Source organism: Amphiura filiformis, chromosome 15, assembly GCF_039555335.1.
Source record: "Amphiura filiformis chromosome 15, Afil_fr2py, whole genome shotgun sequence".
Taxonomy (NCBI): domain Eukaryota; kingdom Metazoa; phylum Echinodermata; class Ophiuroidea; order Amphilepidida; family Amphiuridae; genus Amphiura; species Amphiura filiformis.
The window spans coordinates 10275860-10298560 of record NC_092642.1 but is presented as its reverse complement, the minus strand read 5'-3'; the positions used below and the strand labels follow the sequence as shown (position 1 = coordinate 10298560).

The window sequence follows — 22701 nt, the reverse complement described above, 5'->3', positions numbered from 1 at the left end:
GGAGGGACTACCGCCATGGTCAGCACATGGTCCTTTGTTGCATTCAACTTAACAGCACAAAATATATAATTAACTTACTTAAAGTCTTCTTTACAGGAAATTCTAAGGACTAAGGAATATGATTGATACTGTAAACATATTAGCTAAAGAAACAAACCAATTATAGGTAACGGGACAGAGAATTTTGGAACGAGCTATAAAACACTGTTGAAGATTACGATTGTATTGTTTAGAAATAAAAAAATATCCAACGGAGGAGCCATCAGTAGAGAAGAAACGAGGAACTCGATAATTTTATTTGGAAATAGGTGTTTATATTAGGAACACTTCCCAGTGAATCTTCAAATTGTTTATTATTTACACAGTTGTTTACTTTAAAATCAGACACTTTATTTTGCAATCAATTACCAATTATATTGCTATATGCTTAATGGTATTACTTATCATTTTCTTTTACAATATTGATAAAGATATAAATATAACTACGTATTCAATGATTTTACGTTTAATTTATCACGTTTTTTATTCACAATTGCATTCTCTAAATACACATCTTGATTAAACCACAATCATATAAATATTAAGTAATTAGTATTATTCTACTGCGCTAATTTTATCATGCAAACATGCAAATAAGTGAAGAGAAAAATACAATAATGTCATGCACTCAAAGTGTAATTAATTTACTCGTACGTCGTATACTTAGTGCCATTCATCGAATACTGTGTCGTGTGTTTGAAAAAATTATAATAGTAACTTCTACTCATTTAAACAAATATGCAAAGCTTCGTTGCCAATGCAAATCATGATTTAAACTCTATCCTATCTAGTTATCAAAACGCATCGGTAAACAATACGACAATAAACAATTTATTACACTTAATATTACACTTAACATCACTTATAAATCCTTGAATAAATTCATCAGGTCTGTAGATTATCCATAACATAAAGCATTTCATCTGAGCAAGACCAGTCAAAACTTACGTTTTTCTGGACATTTCATCAACCATCGGTTGACTTCATCAGCAGTGTTGCTGTTTTGAAGTGCTGTGTGATATCACACAACACTTCACACAGCACTGTGTGATATCACACCGCACTTCAAAACAGAAACACTGCTGATGAAGTCAACCGATGGTTGATAAAACGTCCAGAAAAACGTACGTTTTGACTTGTCTTGCTCAGATTAAACTCTGTATGTTATCACTTATAAATTAATTATTCTGTTTGTTTCTGTTTGACTGGTAATCAAGCCTATGTACAGATTTATTATCCTTGGAATTGGTACTTCCGCGTGGGAGTATTTATGATATTTGCAATGTTTACAGTGCCAGCATTTTATCATGATTTATTCTAAAATTCAGTTTGGATGACGAATCATAACAATACTTGACTGACACATTTAGAATATGAACGTACTTGTAAACACATTACCATTGTCATGTTTTTTCTGTCAAATATAAAAGTGACGGTATAAATAATGCGGGCTCTAGCTCTATTAGTATAATCGATCTAAAGCGTATTATAAAAACAGGAAAATCTACGTAATGTTCATTTTATGAACCCGAATGTCATAAGCAATATTAAGTATTATAAACCGCATGAAAATAAGTATACAAGCATTTCATTTGTGAAGTCTGAATGAGTTTTGAAATTCATATTCTTCTGTGTGTCATTAGTTTGTTAAATAATGTTAAACAAAAATATTAATAAATACTATTTGAAGTGTGGAATTGTGTAAACAAACACTAGATATGAAATACTTCAAAAATTAACGCAAATAAATTGGTATTTTCAGGAGGCTGTTTGAATAACGTGGGCAATAAAATACACTAAATGATGAAAAGGAGGATTCTAAAGAAAGCTGTGTTGATATGTGAGAGGCAGAGAATAAGCAGTGATGTACATAAGAAGATGTGAGAAAGAAGCATAACCGAATTCTAAGGATAAAAGGATAAAAGTACTTAAATTCAGTAATTTGTTGTCTAATCACCCATTTAAAACAAATGAACCAAGCATGTCAAGAAGTATGGCGTCGCGTCAAGTGTTGAAAATTTATGTGCCACCATTTCTGTTCTATTTTCTTTCTTAACGGGTTTTATTTATGCACGAAGAAAACGATTCATATGACGGTACCATAATTTCCATCTTTCACGTAAAGATCATAAACGTCATTAATACCCTAAACATGTGCATGAACCCGAGCCGAATTTTAAAGAACAGTCTTTTTTTCATTGTTAGGATTATGACGAAAACTCTGGTAATATTATAAAAGCTTATAAATTACGTGGTACCCTTTGTATTCACCAAGTTGTCGCTCGTATATCAAAGAATTTAGAAATCGGTACCCTAGCTATATACAGAAAGGCTGTTGTTTGGATTCGGCCGAAGGTACACAATTGTTTGCGCAAATTTTGCGTTACTCCATCTGATAGACTTGTTATCAAAATAATAGAGATACCATAAAACATAGAGAATAATATTAAAGCATGTGACGAGTGTTTGAGAAAAGGTGTGGCAGTAAAAGCAAAGTGTATTAGTGATACTACAGTGAAAGGTGCAGATTGTGTTCTCAGTGCATGGTCACGAGGAGTAAGGTGGTCAGGCGAAAACTCAAAATTCCCGACAGTAAATCACGATACTGAAGCAAACAATGCCAAAGGAAAGGCATTGTAAATTCAGCAATCTAAACACGACACGAGTTTACATTCAATTCGTCCAACTAATATCTTTAGCCATCATTCAAGCAAGCAAATATCAACCAATCAGCATTTCAAATCCAAATTAAGCTAATTTGAAAACCAACCAACACAAGCCAATAAAACAACACAAAATCGTAATATTCCTTCAAGCAGTAAAAACCTACATTCTTAGACTAAAATTGTAGACTACCAAAGTAAGAAGCGTATGACAAATAAATCAAGCGAGATTTTGAAAAGATTACATGCACTATAACAAATGAATTAGCAAGATCCTGTAAGGATTTTCTGTTCGATCCACTTCAAGAATGTTTCTACTCTTGCGTACACCGTTGGTTCTGGTTCTCGAGGGGAAGGTTTGCAGAAATAGTTCCATCCCCAAGACACCACACCCCAGAGTTTCCACGAACCAGCAGCGCTCTGACAGACCAGCGGACCTCCGCTATCTCCTTTACAAGAATCAGGGCGTCGACCACCCGACAAAGATCCCGCGCAAACCATGGCATTGTTTATTATCGTACCATAAGCTATTTCGCAACTTTCTTGACTTAAGAGGGGAACATAGGCTTCACGAAGAACTGTGGGCTTATCTTTCATGAGATAACGCATTGGATCTGCACGAAAGAGTAAGATAAGAAGAAAAGACAAGTTTAGCAGTGAAACTACACATTGAAAGATAGAAAACAAAGTATGTTCACTATTAGAAAAACAGGGTTCATTGTTGTCCTGGATGTAGAACCCACAAGAGAAAAGGGTTCTTGAAAATTGAAAGACTCTACCATGATTCTTTATGACCTTTCCATGTTAGGTTATACATTCAGGACAGCTCAAGAACATTTTCATATTTTACTTAGAATCCTTTTTAATTGAGTTGATTGATTTGAAACAATCAAGCTGATTTTAGGTCAAATTCTTCATAATTGTATCAGGAAGTTGATTCAATGACATAGACAGAATAATCCTAAACGTTCATGAAAGTTTATCTGTGTTGATATAAAGCATGATTTTGATTTAACTTTTGATCCAAATACAAGGAATTAATTCCTACCTCTGAATTTTCAGATGGTACTCCATCTGGCATCAGCGAGTGAGTGACTCTATCAGGTCGTGACCTTTTTGACCTTTGACCTGAGAACAGACTAGTAGACTCCTGAACGTTCACATACTCGACAGGGACAGCAGATGGTTCCAACGTGGAGTCAAAGAAGCAGTTCACATCAAAGCCAACCAACCATCTCTCCACAAAGACGGGGGCCGGTTCAAACTTTCAGGAGTCTACGAGTCTGTTATCAGGTCAAAGGTCAAAAAGATCACGACCTGATACAGTCACTCACTCGCTGATGAAAGATGGAGTACCATCTGAAAATTCCGAGGTAGGAATTAATTCCTTGTGTTTGGATCTTAAGTTAAATCAAAATCAGAATAATCCTAAGTTTATCTGGTTAGCATGGTTAGATACCATTAGATCAGGTTTGTGATAAAAATCAGTTGTTTTGAGGGTATTGGGAAATATCTACACATTATGCTTTGGAGCCGAGGAATATTCCGAGGACCAAAGCACAATGTTTAGATATTTCACAATACCAGCATTTAGCTCATTCATAACCGTCACTTTTCAGTTTTTTAAATTACATTTACGTCACATTTTCTTCTTTTAAATTTAAAAATAAAATACAGTTTTAACTGTATCTTTCGTCTTCCCTGTAAAAAAATTGAATTGCCGATCGAGAAAATACTGCTAGCGACCAATCACACTAGCGCGCAATCATGCGATGTCCAAATACGGCGACCAGTGTCCACGTTAAGTGTTCGAATACAAAAAATGTCACCCAAGGCGGTCATTGTAAAGCGTACTTTTAGCTACTTTTTATTATTTAGAGATTAATGACTGCGCATCAGTTGTTTTGAGGGTATTGTGAAATATCTTAACACTGTGCTTGTGCTTTGGAACCGAGGAATATTCCGAGGGATATTCCGAGGTCCAGCTATTTCATAATAACCAAAAATTGATGCGCAGTCATTAACCGCATAACAATCTCTTTCACTTTTTAAATTCAATTTACGTCACATTTCCTTCTTTTAAATTTGAAAACAAAATATAGTTTTAACTGCATCTTTTGTTTTCCCTGTAAAAAATAGAATAGCCCATTAGGGAAATACCGCTAGCAACCGATCAAACTAGCGCGCAATCAGGCGATGTTCAAATACGGCGACCAGCGTCAACGTAAATAGTTCGAATGCATTAGTCAACCCACGATTTCCGTCTACAAAATATCAATCTAAATAGGAGTTGCTAAATAATTGAGTGCAAACTTGTTTGTTCTATTGAGCCAGTACTATAATGTGTATTAACAGTTTCACCAAACCTTTAACCCTTTGTAACTCAATTTAAGTAACCATTTATACAGCTACGAATACCCTTTTACTAGTCGTAACTTTACGAAGTGTCCCTGCAGTAAGTCCCTATTACTTACAAATGGTATCGATCGTAAATCATCTCAGTGAAATAGATTTAACGAGACTATGGGACATGGGCATTTATATCTTTCACTTCCGTAGTCCACTCTTGGGCAGAACATAAAAACATAACAAATCAAGAGTAAATATATGTCTGAATTAATATCCAAAAAGTTCCCACGTTTTACTTTACTCATTTAGGAGTTATTTGGGGTTAAAAATGTGTTTTTCGTGATTTTTTTTCATTTTTGCCCAAAAATGTCAAATATTAAAATAGCTGTAACTTTAAAAATAAATTGAGTAGAAATTTCATTTCTATTGTAGATGTTACATGTCATATGGATTTCCAACACTGGTGAATAAAATGTCATAGCACAACTCTAAAATATTAAAAATGGCAAAAACCATATTTTTGTGCTATTTTGGCCATTTTGACCTAAAATGTAATTTTTGCATGGGAAAAAAATAAATATATATTTTCTTGATTTAAAAAATATGTCATTATATCAACCTAGTTATTCTGAACAAAAAAGTTAATGATGGTGAATGTCTGTGACCTATAGTTTTTTGATCTATGGCCCTTTCAAATTCACATATGGACTAAAATAGCATGTTTTTGTCAATTTTTCCAATATTAGGCTGAAAATGGTACTTTTTTGTAATTTTAACAAAATTTTCAGTGTTTGGAAAGTGGGAACTTCACATATATTATGGATATACTATAGTACTTTCATTTTAAGCTGGTTGTAGATCCACTGGTAGCTCGGTTTCCATGGCAGAAGCAATTATATCGTCAATTTTACTACTTTCAATGCAGCAAAATCATTTTAGTCATCATTTTACTGCATTGAAAGTAGAAAAAATTGCTGCTACCACGGTAGTGGGCATACTAGTGGATCTTGAAATAGCTTACCATTAAAGTACAATTACATGTTCATATTATTAAGTGAAGTTCCCACTTTCCAAAAACTAACAAGTTGGTTAAAATGGCCATAAAGGACCATTTTTGGCGTAATATTGGAAATATTGAACAATTTTACATGCTATTTTAGTCCATATATGAATTTGAAAGGGCCATAGATCAAAAACTATAGGTCACAGACATTCACCATCATAACTTTTTTGTTCAGAATAACTAGGTTGACATAATGACATATTTTTTAAATCAATAAAATTTATATTAATTTTTTTCCCCATGCAAAAATTACATTTTAGCTCAAAAATGGCTGAAATAGCACAAAATATGGTTTTTGCCATTTTTTTTTATATTTTATATTTTAGAGTTGTGCTGTGACATTTTTTTCACCAGTGTTAGACATCCATGTAATATGTAACATCTACAATAGAAATGAAATTTCTACTCAATTTATTTTGAAAGTTACAGCTATTTTAATATTTGACATTTTTGAAAAAATGAAAAAAATCACGAAAAACACATTTTTAACCCCAATAACTCCTAAATTACACAGTAACGTGCAATTTTTGAAAGTGGGAAATGTTATATTATTGATCAGTGATATAATAGCTATATTTTCATGTATAAACCATCCTCTACCCAGAAAGGGAGAACGAAAACTACTTTCTGAAGCACTTAGCAAGCCTTGTCCCATGGTCTAATGCGTCGTTACTTACGCGTACGATGTATTTTCAGACTTACGAAGCATCGTAAATGTTAGCGGAATCTTGCAAACAAACTGTGAAACTAATTTGCATTGTCATGTTATACAGAACTATTACTTTGTATTAATATGATAATTATTCACGTACTGTTGTAAACAATAATTTGCAATACAGATTTATTGTATAATAAACAATGATAATAGTCTGTACTCTACAGTGCCTCTTAAAATGCTTGTTCATTCTGTTCAAATTATAAACACTGACTATCAAGCTATTTTGCTAACGTGAACAGCAAGTCTGCAACAAACACGCATTTTGACTATGAACATTGTCCAATATCATTTTTTTATCAAGCAGATGTTGTACAAATGCAGTCGAGATTCTTCGCTCCTCATGGTAGAAAAATTATGTGTCCAGATATTATGGTATTTATACCATAAGGTAATTAATAGGTAATCAAACTTACCTATTAATGTATTTTAGGGTTACGAGTGAGGATAACGTTTAGATAACGTATTACACTCTTAAAAAGTTATAGTCGAATTTGACTAAAATCCGTGTGAAATAAGATCTGACTACGGAGGTTTAGGGTCAGAAGTTCCTATCCAATAGCTGCCCATAGTAATTTCACTGCAAAAAGTATAGCGTGCTTTTACCTTCGAGAAATTATAGTGCCAAAAATAGGCGACACGAACTATGCAAAACTTTACTGAAAGGGGCATGGTCAGACATGGTCATATAGCTCACGTTGAGACCTGTTCCAAAATAATCTTATTCCCCAAAATTTGACGTACATTGAACTGGCGGTTTTGATATTATAAGCAAAAACGTGTTTCACAATGGCCCATTGAACATATTTCTGGCCTCAAAATGCACTGGGATTTTGATAGGATAAAGTTAGTCTGATGAACCTGTCGATCTGGCACACCCCTTCAAACAATGACATCTCGCTGTCTAAATTGGTAAATAAATCACTGCATTAGTGATACACTAGAAGTCATTGTGAAATCTGAGTGATAATGAATCGTCACCCTGCTACGATAATTGCCTTGACATTTTTTTTAAATTTTGGGAACAAAGAACAAAATATGGTTCAAGCATGCATCAGTTACGTAATCACCCGAATTATTTCTGATAATTCTTTTAATTTGCCTCATTATCATTTGTTTTAGTGCAAAGATCGGTGAATAAATGTGTTTAAATGCACGTTTGAACCATATTTTGTACTTTGTTCTCAAAATCACAAAATATGACTTGGGCAATTATCGTAGCAGGCTGACGATATTTAATTTTGAACTCACCTGTATAGCCCCAGCCGGTAACAAAGCACTTATCTCCCGCTTTGAATTCGTTAACTTCAGGAAGGCATGCTGGTCTCACATAGTCAGTAATTTTCACGGGGGTGGACAGCCTTACCAATGCCAGGTCGTTTTCTAGAAATTTAGGTTGATTATGTTGTTTGTAATCCTCATGAACAAAAACACATGCCAAGTCTTTGTTTTGCTCGTATGGACCAACTCCCTGCGCGTGTTTACGATCGTATTCACCGAGACGCACGAACATTTCATCCTTGCCCCAGCTGTAATAAATAAAGAAGTCATTATCATTTTGGAGAGAGAATGGTTGCAGAGTCAAAACGAGCTATTACACATAATCGTACACGAATATAAAATGATACGCAATTCGCCACTTGCACGGTTCCGCCATTATGCACTATGTGCGGGGAGAGCCTCGAACTGGCAGCATACATGAATGGGAATTGAACCAGTCATATAACATTCTGTGTAAGGTTACGTAATTCTTCCTTTCATGTATGCTGCCAGTTCGAGGCTCTCCCGCATATAGTGCATAATGGCGGAACCGTGCAAGTGGCGAATGGGTCATTTCAAATACGTGGTAATTTGTCTCATTGTATATTAACAAAGCTTTTCGTAATGCAAAGCCGACTCCTAAAAACACGTGTCAAATAACATTCTGAATTTATAAAAATAGATTACACCTTGTCGTAATACATGCATACCATAAACGTTCGCCTAATGGCGCTATGGGCTCTCTTGACATAACTGGAATTTTAGGCACAATCTAAATGTGCCCTCCCATAAAAATCCCACCAGAAAATAAGGGCAGGTACCCTTAATTCTTGTTGGGATATTTAGAGCAGGGAGTTCTCTATTTGTACATGAAAGGAGCAAAGGAGCCCAGGGGCGCCATTAGGCGAACGTTTACGGATATTGCGCTTCTTACAATTTAACTGTATCTAGCATTTTAAAGGGCTCTTTCTAGCATTAAGCCTGGAACTAACAATAGGAATTTAAAAAAATGGAATACAAAATCTATTGTTATACTATACGATAGATTTGAACCAAGAAATTCACAAATTTGAATAATTTGCCATAAAATTTGTATTATATCGCGAATTCAAAAAAAAAAATCAAAATTATTTGATATCAGAAAGACATTCCTGTTCACAATGCAATTCGATATGTCTGATGTACTCTAATGTCCCACAAAAAATACGGAGGAAACATTAATATCCGATTGCTTAACAACAACAAAAATCACATTTCAATCAAATTTTTATCTTGTAGGCAAGATTTAAGATTATAATCAATCATGGGTTCGAGCCCCGGCGACGCCATCGTGTTGTGCCCTTGAGTAAGGCACTTTATCTCGATTACTCCTCTCCACCCAGGTGTTTAAATGGGTACCGGCATTCTTAAATGCTGGGAAGGTAACAGACTCGCTGTAGAGGAGGTGTACCGATCCCCCTATAGCAACATTACATGGATGAGTCTGGCCCAATCGCCAATGAAAGAGAGATGGGCACTCCTATCACTGTTTATACAGGATCGTCTCCTTTACCTTTTTTTAATCATGGGTAATTTCAATTTCCTAGCATGTAGGAAAACATATACAGCCTGTCTCAAAAAAAAGTGTGCAAGTGAAAAGCGCCCTCTTTGGCAATTAGAAAATACCGTTGTGATATAATGCTTACATCAACGTCACGGGCGCAGTCTTGGCTCTCAAATGCCGTTTGTTCTGTTCAATTTGCTTGTTCCAATTTTGAGATATGTTTATTTAACAACGAAAGGGTAAAATCACAATTGTGCCACTGTTACTAGGGAAGAGAGCTGTACATGTAAATCAATGATAGCTGATGTTGATTCGTCTAATGCACTCCCCCTTTCGGGGCACATGCATTAGACGCATCAACATCAGCACGCGTTCAATATTTTGTCAAATATCTCTCCCAACAAGTAACGCGCGCTCATTACCCTATATAAGTGCGCAATATTTGTTTGTCTTTTAATTTTGTTTGTCTTTTGTCTTAAATGACTAAGAGAACAGTATTTACCATGATAAAATCATTGACATGCACATGCAGAACAGCAGAATGTGAAATCCATTTTTACAGCAGAATGTGAAATATTTATTTATCTGTTAATCTCTTTTAAGTGGAAAAAGAGAATCATCATTCCAACATCATGATAAAACAGTAAAAACAGTAAAAAAATTTTGTATTGTGTAATTGATGCATTCTTTCGATTTCACGAAGGAACTCTTGATAAACTTGATGCTATCACTGTTACATGTAAAGCCCTCTTCCCTAGTAAAAGTGGCACAATTGTGATTTTACCCTTTCGTCTTTAACTAAACATATCTCGAGATTAAAACATTAAAACAGCACAAACGGCATTTGAGAGCTAAGACTACACCCTTGACGTTGATGTAAGCATTATGTCACAATGGTATATATTTTGTAATTGCCAGAGAGGGCGCTCTTCACTTGCAAATTTTTTTTTGAGACAGGCTGTATGTGACAATGGAGGTAGAATTTCGTACAAGAAGTGCTTTTCACATAACTATTTCCTCGTCTCTAATATCTTACTCGTTAAAACAATGTGCTGCTGTAAGAATGTAGTTTTCATTGAGTAATGTACCACCGCAATGATGCTTTGGTCGACCACCGGCATCTTTAAGAATAAACTCGGCCTGCCAGGGCCAGCTCTTTGTAGATTGTTGACCAACCGCTATTCTTTTGCTCACATCTTCTGGCCTGGATTCCGGCCGCAAACCACACACGCCTGCGTAAATAAACATAGAACATACTGTCCGTTTTCCTATACACAATACACAGAGCTCTCACAATTGACGCGTGACCTCTACAAGTAGTGTATGTTAGAAGTATAGGCAATTGCCTAGTTAACATCACTGTGTGAACAATAACCGGCCAATATTTAAAGTATTCTCTGGAATTCTAGAAAATATAGTTTTGTAACATGTCCTAAATTTTTAGCGAATTTAGGTGTTTGGAAATATTCGCACTTTGGTGTTTTAGTGTATGTTATAGGTAATAGGACATTGCCTAGTTAACGTCACTGTGTGAAAAATAACCGGCCAATATTTAAAGTATTCTCTGAAATTCTAGAATATATAGTTTTGTAACATGTCCTAAATTTTTAGCTAATTTAGGTGTTTGGAAATATTCGCACTTTTGTGTTTTAGGAATGATATGTAAACGACAGATAACACCAAAAAATATGAAGAAATTATTTCCAAACCGTGTTAAGTCTGCAAACCATTATGCTTCTCATTTTCAAGAACGCTGGTTAACAATAAGCAGAATATTGTCTCATTTCGTAAACAAAACCCACCAGCATTGTTACCTTACGTTCGCTTTATAATCGTTCACCCAACTGAAATTATAATACCAGCTCATTGCTCATTGCACAGGTAAAACAGAAACATGTGTATAGTGTGGATTTAACCAGAGAAGATCTGATTTAATCAGTTGAGCTGTTTCCAATGAGTGTTATCTTGGTTTTTAGCTTTTAATGGGGTTTAAGTCCTGCAAGCTCGTGGTGAATTATACTGTAGACATGAGTGCATCATGAAACAACATTTAAAAGAATATAAAGTGGTACTACACCCCCTGATAAATTTTGTGACTAATTTGGCCTTTTTCTCCAACATTAACTGCACACTGGTAACAAAATTTATGTATATTATGGGGTAAGGAATCCAATCACTTCACTGAAATTTCAGTGAGTCAAGACAATGTCAAGAAATGAGGTACATTTTAGCGGTACCTCTTTTCGTATCATAAATAACGTACCACTTGTCTTGAGTCACTGAAATTCAGTGCAGTAACTGGATTACTTGCCCCTATAATATACATTGCTTTTGTTATCAGTGTGTTATTATTATTGTTCCCTATTGACATTGATCATAATTTGTTTTTAATGTCATTGTTTATGCAGGGTCCTTTTTTATAAAGACTACTAAAACCTTTGAAATCCGACCCTTTACCATTTAAATGCTTGTATCTCTAGCTCTTTTCAACGAGATTGCAGAGTAACAATTGAGGTGGCAAAATTCGCAGTATAAAATGGTGCATCAAGCGTGTTTATTCAATTGCTCAATACCATTTTTAAAACATGGCGTCATTTTCAAATGTAATGATACTTTAAGTTTTTGTGAGCAGTTTATTGGTACACCGTACCAACAACGAATTTGATTGATCCCAGGCAGGTTTAAGTTTAATGTGTGCAAACATTACAAAATAATAATGATGTTTGAAAAAAGTAACAAAATTTATTTTCAAAATTCGAAAATAATGGCATTACTTAAAACACACTGACCCGCGAGAAAGAGCAGTGATTGCTGAATTTTTGAATCCGGAGTTAACAGATAAACGTGTATGGTATCCTGGTGGTTGTGTGCCATACAGAATACAAAATAACGAAACGAGCAGTTAAAGGAGTATTTCGTGATCCTAGCATCCTCTTTTTATGATATTTTTCAGTACATATCCACGAAAAAAGCATTCCCAAAATTTCAGTTGATTCCGATTTTGCGATTGCGAGTTATGCATGATTATGTGTATTACACTGCTCCATAGACAATACGTTGTAATTTCGTTCTGGTGCACCAGAACGAAATTCAAATTTCGCGATATCTTTGCTAAACGAATTAATCTGCAAGAAATATTTTGTACATAAACATTATGTAGCCAGAGTATTCTAGCGATATAAAAATCTCAACTTATTTTGATAAAAGTGGGGGGATGAGGCTGTGGATCACGAAATGCCCCTTTAAAGTACACACACCTTTCATTTTGTAACTGATTTAAAAATATAAAGCAACCAAGCATATTCATATTTACATACACAAAACCAAACTTATATAGAAGAAATGTAAATACTCTTTTGTTCTTGTTTTAGCAGGCCAGTCCAGACTGAGGCCAACATATATATACTAGTAAATTAAGATACATGATACAAGGTTCACGTACAATATCGGTTTATTTAAAAAGATATGCCAAAAATTGTCACAAGAGGACACATCAAGATATTTTTTTTAGCAAAATGTTTTTGATTACAGCCATCATGCAAATAAGGCATCTATATACCACTAACATGACTAAAATGATTACTATTTGCTGACATCGGTTTTATTTGGCTGATTTAATTATACGCTATAGACAAGTTTAATTTTTCCATGACTAAACAATAAACAATACTGAAATAACAATATAAAGTCGTGTCTAGTCTATTTGTATTTTAATGAACTATAGATTTATGATATGAATACGACATTATGGCGATATGACTCTAGCTATCTAAAAAAAGATCTGCTCATAATGTGAGCACAGTATATTTCGCTGCCTCGAATGTATGACTGGCAGCCTAAGTTGAGCTTTTCAAGATTATACATGTAAATGCATGCTTCATTCATGCCGCGCCGACATGGATCACTGACACAAAGTGTCAAAACTAACACATGGTAATCAGCATACACCTGAACAACGCCAGATTTCCACGGTTTAGTCACAGTCTTCATACTAATTAAACAACATTAAGAGCCTTTACCAAAAAGGTTAAAAGAATTAGAATGAAAACACAATGAATAATGCTATAAACAATGAATAGTAGCCTATGCTTTTAGTGTATTGTGTAAAGGTTAGAAAAGGACCATGTACCGAAAACCAAAAACTTTGAGATGAGAGAAAAATTAATGAACAAAATATTATTCAATCTTTTCAATGTCAATGGATAACTCATTGTGGGTCCATGAGGTGTTTTTGTGCGTTTGTTTAAATAATGGGATCCGACAATAACACGTAAATGAGGCAATTGAATACATGAATACAAAAGCCACCCAAGTCCATGGGAAGTGATTTTGAGAGAAAAACCTGTGTATCATTTTAATTCATTCAGTTATATTTACCTGGTCAATATGGTAAGTTTTACGTGCAAATGAGTGGGTTAAACTGTATTAAGTATGACGATTAGCATTTCAGGGACTTCGTGGGGTTTATTTTAAATTTTGGACTTGGGTGTTTTTTTAATCATATACAAAGACAACAATGTTTGAATGAGATTACCACTAGTAAGATAATACAAAATAAAGCACACAGGTATGTATAATGTTGGTAAGCATTCTGCCATGTAATATAAACCACGAACTTCCCTTTATTAAACCCATTTTTTTTCAAAAGTCACTCTCCAGCAATGAATGTGTTACAAGCGGACTTTTATACATACTGGATTTCAATCAATGTGCTACAAGACTCAAATCATGGACCTGGGTTATTCTTTCATACATGCTATTTTTCACATGCTCAATAGACACAGTGGATGAATTTGAGTGTTTTTTTTTCACACATATGACAGGCCTATGCATAGCAACAAATTCCCATCCTTAACTCAATTTGGCCACAGTATGGACTTGGGTGGGTTTTGTATTCATATATTCAATTGTGTTGGAGCACACACCTTCTAATGTTAAAAAAGTTGGATTTTCCGTACCCAGTGAAAGTGGATGCGTTATATTTTAGGTTACACAAGGGCCAAATTGACTCACTGGTTGGTCATGGAATAGTTTGTGTTCTGTAGAATGAGTTGCTGAGGGTTCAATGAAGCTTTGACCTTTCTTGCTAATCTATTATGCACCATCAAATATTTAAGGTGAATTAAGAATTGCGTTTTCTAAGTTGGGTCCCTAGCTATATCCCCGGCTATATCACACTGTTGGGGTATCCATAAGTTTTGATTTAAGATTCACCTGGCTCAGAGCCTAATCTTGTGTAATGCAAATATGTATGGGCTATTTCAGTTTCTTTCCACACCCCCTATGGAAGACATGACCGTAATCTCTCACACATGGGGTGTAGATTTTAAATGACCCAGCTAACCCTATTCGAAATTCACACTCCCTGTGTGGAAGATTAAGGTTATGTCTTCCGTAGAGGATTGGATTGCAACTGGAATAGCCATGGTCTTAAGCTCTTGCTTGTAGACAGCTCAGATGAAAATATTAACCGAAGAGTGCTTTTGCATACATTAATATCATATCATAATCACACTTATTAACCTTGCTCCGAAACATGAAAACTATAATCTTTGATCACCATGAACAAGGATTAGCAATTTAATTTAACACTGGATATCACTGTCCTTAAGTAATGAATTGTTATTGGATTGATGAATGGATAACACTGTCTTTAATATTGAATTATATCCAGGACGAGGATGAAGATTCAGAGAATCCGTTAATTAATTATTTCTAACTCAATTAGCGATGCAAGACGTCATCTGTTCATTACTGGGTAAACATTGTTTTAACAGTGTGTTTGTAGTAATAAACGCTGGCGAAGTGATGTACTAATCGGAATAACTACTATAGCAATAGGTGAACTATACCGCGCTGCACTGGTACGTTCACGCGGTACCTCTGTATTAAACCATATGCTGATCACTCGCGCCTGTACGATTGGTATCTTTGAATTCAATCTATGATTGCAGACATACACAGGTGATGAGTGCATGCTGCTTGTAGTGCAGCGCGATGTATTCAAAAAAATTGTTTTCATCGATTGCTACAGTAGTTAATCCGATTATTACATCACTTCGCCAGCGTATACAGCCATGTACAGAAGTTTGAAATAGCCTCCTTTTTTTAAAACACGGTTTGACCTAAAGGGCGGGGTGTGGGGGGGGGGGTAATAATATGTCCTAATATGATGACCTTTTGGTGATAAATACGTTTTTATCAGACAGTTCCTAGGATGACAGAAAACAAACTAGGTCTTACCACTACCTTCTCCAGATTGCTTTGACATGTTTTGGGGAGTCATATTGGGTAAAACACGTTTTAAGCAAAGTCATGTCAAGAACTTATTAAAATATATTTTGTCCACGACTGTATATTTCTACATATATCTCAAATCTTGAGATGAAACACAACAATACAACTATAAACAAATAACTTTGTAAAATGATTTTACCTGAGTAAACGTTTTCCTGTACAGTTCCTCTTCGATTTACAATAAATTCATCTCTTGAATTACTGCTTAGATATTTCCAAAGGTCGGAATCAGACAACCCTGGTAACTGTAAAATAAATACACAATGACGATATTATATGGAGTTTGTTAACATTAAAGACCCATTAAAGCCATATTATAACATTTGCCGAGGAAGACGCCCTCACTGAATTTTTAAAATTCCTTTTTTCACACGATTAAATTGTACTTTATTAAACCAATATACCCTGCAAAAATCAAGACTCTAGGTGCTGTAGTTTTGTCAAAATCAGAGATTTTGAATAAAACGCCGGAAGCGGCGCTTTATTATTACGATGGAATTATTAGTCAAACGCATACACGATGTTCATAACACACAGTACGTACACGGCGTGCGGGACGGTGATATACACAACGAAAGGTCGTACCACAACATGACAGAAGGAGTGGTACGTATTGGCGACATGTGCGCTGGTAGTAAATTCCAATTTTCTTTGCTTTGCCGTAGTTGTTCGGATAAAAAATAAAAGGGGATATAACTGACAGTAAAAGCTAACATTTTATGGCAAAGAAATGCTAATCTATTTTGTTTGAAAATGTTATAATATGGCTTTAAGTGATCCCAGCGTAAGTGTAAAAAAATTAAAATTGTTTATAAATTGCTTAAAAGTGAAGGATAAGTGATTCAAAATTGTCACTTGGTATTTTTGAAATGCAAAATTTGTCACAAAATGAAGAAAACATCAGTATTGACGAAGTTGAAGCCTCATTCAAATACATGTAGCTAATTACAGATTCGTGTAAATGCCTTATCTTGTCTTATACACGGCTTTTGGCTAAACCACTAGCATGCTGAATTTGATGATTTTTACTATCGTCCTGATGAGCAAATCACTGAATGGGCATTTAAGTCGAGATGTAAGATGTTTAGTAAATAGGGTACTAACGTTTTTCGATATTTACCCGAATTTTCGTAGAAGAAAGTTTGATCTCATTTAATCATAATATTCCATAGGTCATCTCTACTCTTATTATAACCTCTAAATATTCAGCCAAGGTCATCGAGGTATTTTAAGGATATTCACAATATGACAATTATTGAACTATATCATCACTTCTCATTAAGGGCTCTGTCACCCACCTTTGCACAGTATTTTTGTGTGACCTGAGAGCACATCAGACACACCAAATTGCATTCTGAATACGAGAAATGACCTTCTGATATTAGTTTATACAAAACCTACTGTGCAAATGTGGTTACAGAGCCCTTAAGATCTTGTTATGCTATTCAAAATTAGCCAAGGTCACTGAAATCTAAAGAATTTTCGACACGAACAGTCTCGGAACAAACATGACTTCAGACTTCAGTCGATCAATGTCATTAAGATTTGTTAAGATACAATCTAGGTCATGACTTGAGCCAAGGTCACTGAAGTCCTGTACTCGCAATTACTTTAGTCAAGGTCATTAAGGTCTTGATAGGATATTCATAATCTACCTACAACTAATATCATTCATTGGGCTATATTGAAGGACATTAACCATCTAAATACAGAGTGACGAGTCATTGAGATGCAGATGTGACCTCAACAGGATGAAGGTCATTGAGAGACTTCAGACTGTAACTAACACCATTGTAAAATTTTGAACATAAATAAAAAATAGAATGCCATTTGTGTGTTGTACAGATTGCTACTGGTAGAGGCACTTTCATAAGCTACTAAACAAGCTTTGTTACAATGAAATTGACGGTCTACAAGTTAAGATACGATAAGAGTTTTGAAAAATATATCTAATACAGGAACGTAATTTTTTGAAACTTTGTTACTTGTGCCTGATGAAGTCTATCGGTTGCAGGCGCAACGTGGCAATGTTGCAAAAATGTAAGTTCCAGTGTTACATTTATTTCCAAAACTCTGTTTACATCTACTTGATGACGAATAACGTTCACTCAAAGATACGATCAATTACGTTAACTAGTCATAAAGCCAATTCGGGTAGTTTTGTGTCTTTGGCTTTTTCTACACAATCTAGGTAATGAGGCATATTCTTTGAACTCGAGCAATAAAAGAAACCAGCATAAATATCTGGTAGCCTATACTTGACTTATTGCAATGTATATATGAAATATTGACTCTGTTGTCTTTTTTTATATATATATCTAAATACAATCAAATACAGACGTGACTGTAACAGAATGTGACTATGTAAGGATATACTTAAAGGCCCATTCAGTGATTTGATCATCCGGACGATCGTAAAGATCATCAAAATTCAGATTTTGGTACCTTTGTCATTGTCATAGATGTGCTAACATAGCCTGCAAGTGGTTTAAGACAAAATAAGACATTTTACACGAATCTGTAATTTAGATACTGACAGTATCTAAATTAGCTACATGTATTTGAATTTTAATTTTCTTACACTTGCGCTGGGATCACTGAATGGGTCTTTAACAATCTAAATTACAGACATGACTTCATGTTATTGAGTTGTCAACATTAAATCAACTATACGATATTTGACAGTTTTCGCGGGATTGATACCTTGAAGGAAATTGACACATTTATAAGACAGTTTTGACACACCTGATCATTGACACATTTAATAGTTGTTGATGTTGTTAAAACTATAAACCCGGGTTTATGGAATTTAGTTTACGGAAATCGTGACAATGATGGTTTCGTCCCATAAATCTCGCCTGTTATGTTATTACTTAGAATGAGTTGAATTTGCAATTCACCGCCAATTGTGTTCTTTGCATGTAACCACAATGAGTTGAATTTGCAATTCACCGCCAATAGTGTTCTTTGCTTTTTATCAAAAACAAAACAATTCTCATCGATCATCTATTTGCCGTGTATAATCATTCTACGACATCAGTTCGTAAGAAAACAATATTTATTTAGATCTGTCTAGGCATCATAGATAGATTCAAATAGCAATTGGCTTCAAGCCACGAATAATTAAACCACTTGACAATCTCAAGTATAGCACATACGAATTATGGCTTAAGAAAATAAACAAATAACAAATAATTAAGCGCGTATTATATTCAGAAAGATTCTTCATTTCTTATGAATAATGCGTGTCCTAAAAAGCTCGTGCCGTGTGGAAAAGATTAGTAGCAAATCGTGTCAATTAATATAGGTGAATATCATACGACACTTTAGTGCCCCTTTTCACTAAACTTTTAACCCTTCGTAACTCAAGTAACTGTTCGTAAAGTTACGAATACCCAATACCAGTCTTAACTGTATGAAGGGTCCCTGTAGTAAATACCTATTACTTACGAAGGGTACCGTTCGTAAGTAAGTTTAGTGAAATGGAACTAACAACTCGTCGTAAGTTATAAACGATTTCGAGACTTACGTCAGACGTAGCTTCGTAAGGTTTAGTGAAATAGATCATTCTAAGATGATAACATGGTTTCACGAGTATTAACAGCTTTTAATTGTACTGATCCACAAAGGGTGGAATATTTTCTTTCCTTTAGAAGTGACAACTTTGTGACAACTTTGTGGCAAAGTCACAACTTTGCTTAAGGGATGAAATCCAAACTCGACCGGCGGTTGACCGCCAGTTTCATCTGGTTCCGTCCGGTTTCTATTGTTCTAAACCAAGCCGGACGGAACCGGTCAACTACCGGTCGCGTTTTTATTTCACCCCTAAGTTGCTAAGCCGAAAGGCGTATATACAGTAGACTTGATAGTTATTCGAAAGTTATTTTTGATTGTGGATCTATGTCAACGACTTACAGCGATGTACAATTTGATTAAAAAAAGTTGAACACGAAGCAAATAAGCTATAGAGGATAATATAGATATCCACAAATTCTGGACACAATTCTGGAACAAAACTTGATTGGTTGAATTTAGTACTGCAACTATCATTAATATTAGTTCTTACCTGTGCTGGATCACTTTCTGCATAGTATTCCATCAAAGCGGCTCGTTTTGCAGCATTATTATCCATATACAATTTAACCAAATCAACGAAATCTGATGACGACACAATGCATAGTCCAGAGAGAACCAGTACTGTTATTAAATGTACAGTTGCCATATTCACAATTTTGTTGGATATATACTTTATAAGTTTTACTCCTATAAGTCAATCGCACTTCCTGAACTATCACGATTGTGCATAGGTGTATTTATATATGAGTGGCAATCGCCGTGAAGATATTAAACCGCGTTTCTAGATCACCATCGTTTGACTGACTAAAATGAAAGGCATCACAACTTGACGCTTTTTAAATTACCACCGCAAACTACTTTAAAATTAATGTATTCAGGTGTCACCGAGTTGTTCAGAAAATAAAGAGGTCTAAGTACCGATATATCACTGTGCTTTTTGAACTAATGAGAGCCGTGATGGCATCTCAGTGTGGTATTAGGCGAGGATGGGTCAATGGTATTAAAGTCAATGACGACCGGTAATTGATATATGGATGGGGTTTTGTTTCTAAATGATGATTAATACAAACACCACGGCAAACGTTCATAATATCTTTTGGTTTAAATTTGATAAAGGAGACAAAGTATATTTTATCTGACAAACTTGCATAAATGTTTTAAAGGGTTGGCCTTTGATATTTATAAGGACGTCGTTGATGACGTCGACGATGATGGTAATGAAGTTGAAGAGGAGAATTAAGAGGGCACACCTTGAACAAAAGATTACATTTAACTTTCAAGTCTATAGTCAGTTGATGCAAGTGGCGTAGATTTCTTTTTAACATGGGGGATGAGGTTTGTGAATATTTTGCAATTTTTAACTGAAACAGTCAACTTTTATGCTAATGTTGTCCAAAATACACAGACGCGGGGATGATTGTATGGACCATAAAATATGGCGGGGGATACACCCCGGGATCTACCGAGAATTGAACCAGAGTGAAATACCTTAATCACTGGGACACGCTGGCTTCATGACATTTTTATTTTGGTGTTAAATTTGTTATTCTGAAAGTTGTCGTAGATTACGGCAAACTTTTGCTGTAGAATATGACATAATATGGTATTGAAATGCATGTAATGCAGACTTTCCATATGAAGAAAACCTTTGAATGAAGATATCCATTAAGTAATATAGCTTTGACAGATTATTCAAAAATTCCAGATGGGTCTATGCCGTGAAAGTCAAAAGGCATATGTCTCGCAAATAAAAGGAAGTTAAAGGAGTCATTGTCGAGTTCAACGTTGGAGTTTTAATCAAACCTTTCTTACCCAGTATACATGCTAATTATAATGGCAACCGTAATGGAATTGGAAAGATTGTACCAAGTCTGTTTGCTTTAATTTATAACATAAACTTGGTACATAAAGATATGTTAGATATAGTTTCGAATGAGAATGATACGTAACAATGGTTTAAAAAAAAATATTTGGGTCAGGTTTTCGTAAGCAATTTCCCTTTTAAATCAAAGTCAACGGTAAACCGGGCATTGGTAAACCTACATTGATACCGTCATTGTATACACATTTTCGGTGTTATTACTATCAACTTAATTAGTTTTGTCCTCTTCTTCTCCTCCTCCTCCTCATTATTGTTATTGTTATCGTTATTGTCATTGTATTCCAAATAGAGTTACCCATTCAGGTAATCCCATTTGGAATATACACTCACTATGAAGGTCGTGTCTTCCAAAGGGTATATGGATTTGAACCGGATGTCTTTGACATTAGTTCAACATAATGTTTGGGTGCAAATGAGACCAATGTGCATTTCGCAAAGGAATGCGTTACGTGTTGGCTTCGGGTATTCATTTAATGCTAACTTTGAGAGTCTTAGGTGAAAGATGACCAATTTGTTTTTACCTGTTGAAGAAATATGTTTCAATTAATAATCATTCTGTTTGCTTTTCTTTACTTTTGCCAGCTATAAAAACCGTACTAACTAAATTAACAAGATAGATTCAAAAGCATCAAAGCATCTTGTTAGTTTCCTCAACAATTCCGAGACTAGATTAGATAATAAGCAAAGACTCTTGGATTTCAATTTCAATATAATGTGAGTGGATTGTCGCTAAAATCGACAAGATAAAATGATTTTGTATTGCATTATTTTTTGCAGCAACTAGTAAATTAATTATAATTCATAATTTGCTGAAATTTGACACATAAAGCACAAATTTAAAGTTGATTTTCCGCGACAATGGACTTATTTCTATTCAACGTGTTGCAATATTCCTACATCGAATTGACATAGTCCAGAGGTGTGGAATCTAAAGTCAACCCATATCATATTTACTCAATGTGTTACCTTCTACCCACACACTTGGCAATATGATGGCCGCATTCAGGAGATATCCTTTGGTTCAAACAAACACGATTTGATTAAGTAGTGGAATATGGAAGCAGTTGGTGCTTTGTCTAGATGACGTTTCCATACGTGGCTGTTAGATTCAGAATAAATATACATTGATGTAGACATGATTTATTTTCAACGACCGTAGTGGTGACTTTGGGACTGATCTGAATCTGAACAATTATTGCCCATGTATGTGATGATCAGATACGCATTAAGTTTGGCATAAACTGCGCGTGTCACGTGTCACCATACACACTTGATCTGGATTATTGCGGGTTCCAATCTGGATCGTTGTAATAG

At 34.9% G+C, this 22701-nt stretch overlaps 1 protein-coding gene across 1 annotated transcript; it reads right to left on the bottom strand.

Annotated features, from left to right (window-relative positions):
- Nucleotides 1-266: 266 nt before the first annotated feature.
- LOC140171232 (chymotrypsinogen A-like) lies at nt 267-20321 on the bottom strand. The gene is made up of 5 exons (XM_072194452.1): nt 19996-20321; nt 16069-16174; nt 10669-10864; nt 8081-8358; nt 267-3316 (listed from the first exon to the last, which is right to left on the bottom strand). Exons 1-5 carry the CDS (start codon nt 20149-20151, stop codon nt 2967-2969), a joined length of 1086 nt encoding a protein of 361 aa, XP_072050553.1. The 5' UTR covers nt 20152-20321; the 3' UTR covers nt 267-2966.
- Between the last annotated feature and the right edge of the window lie 2380 nt (nt 20322-22701).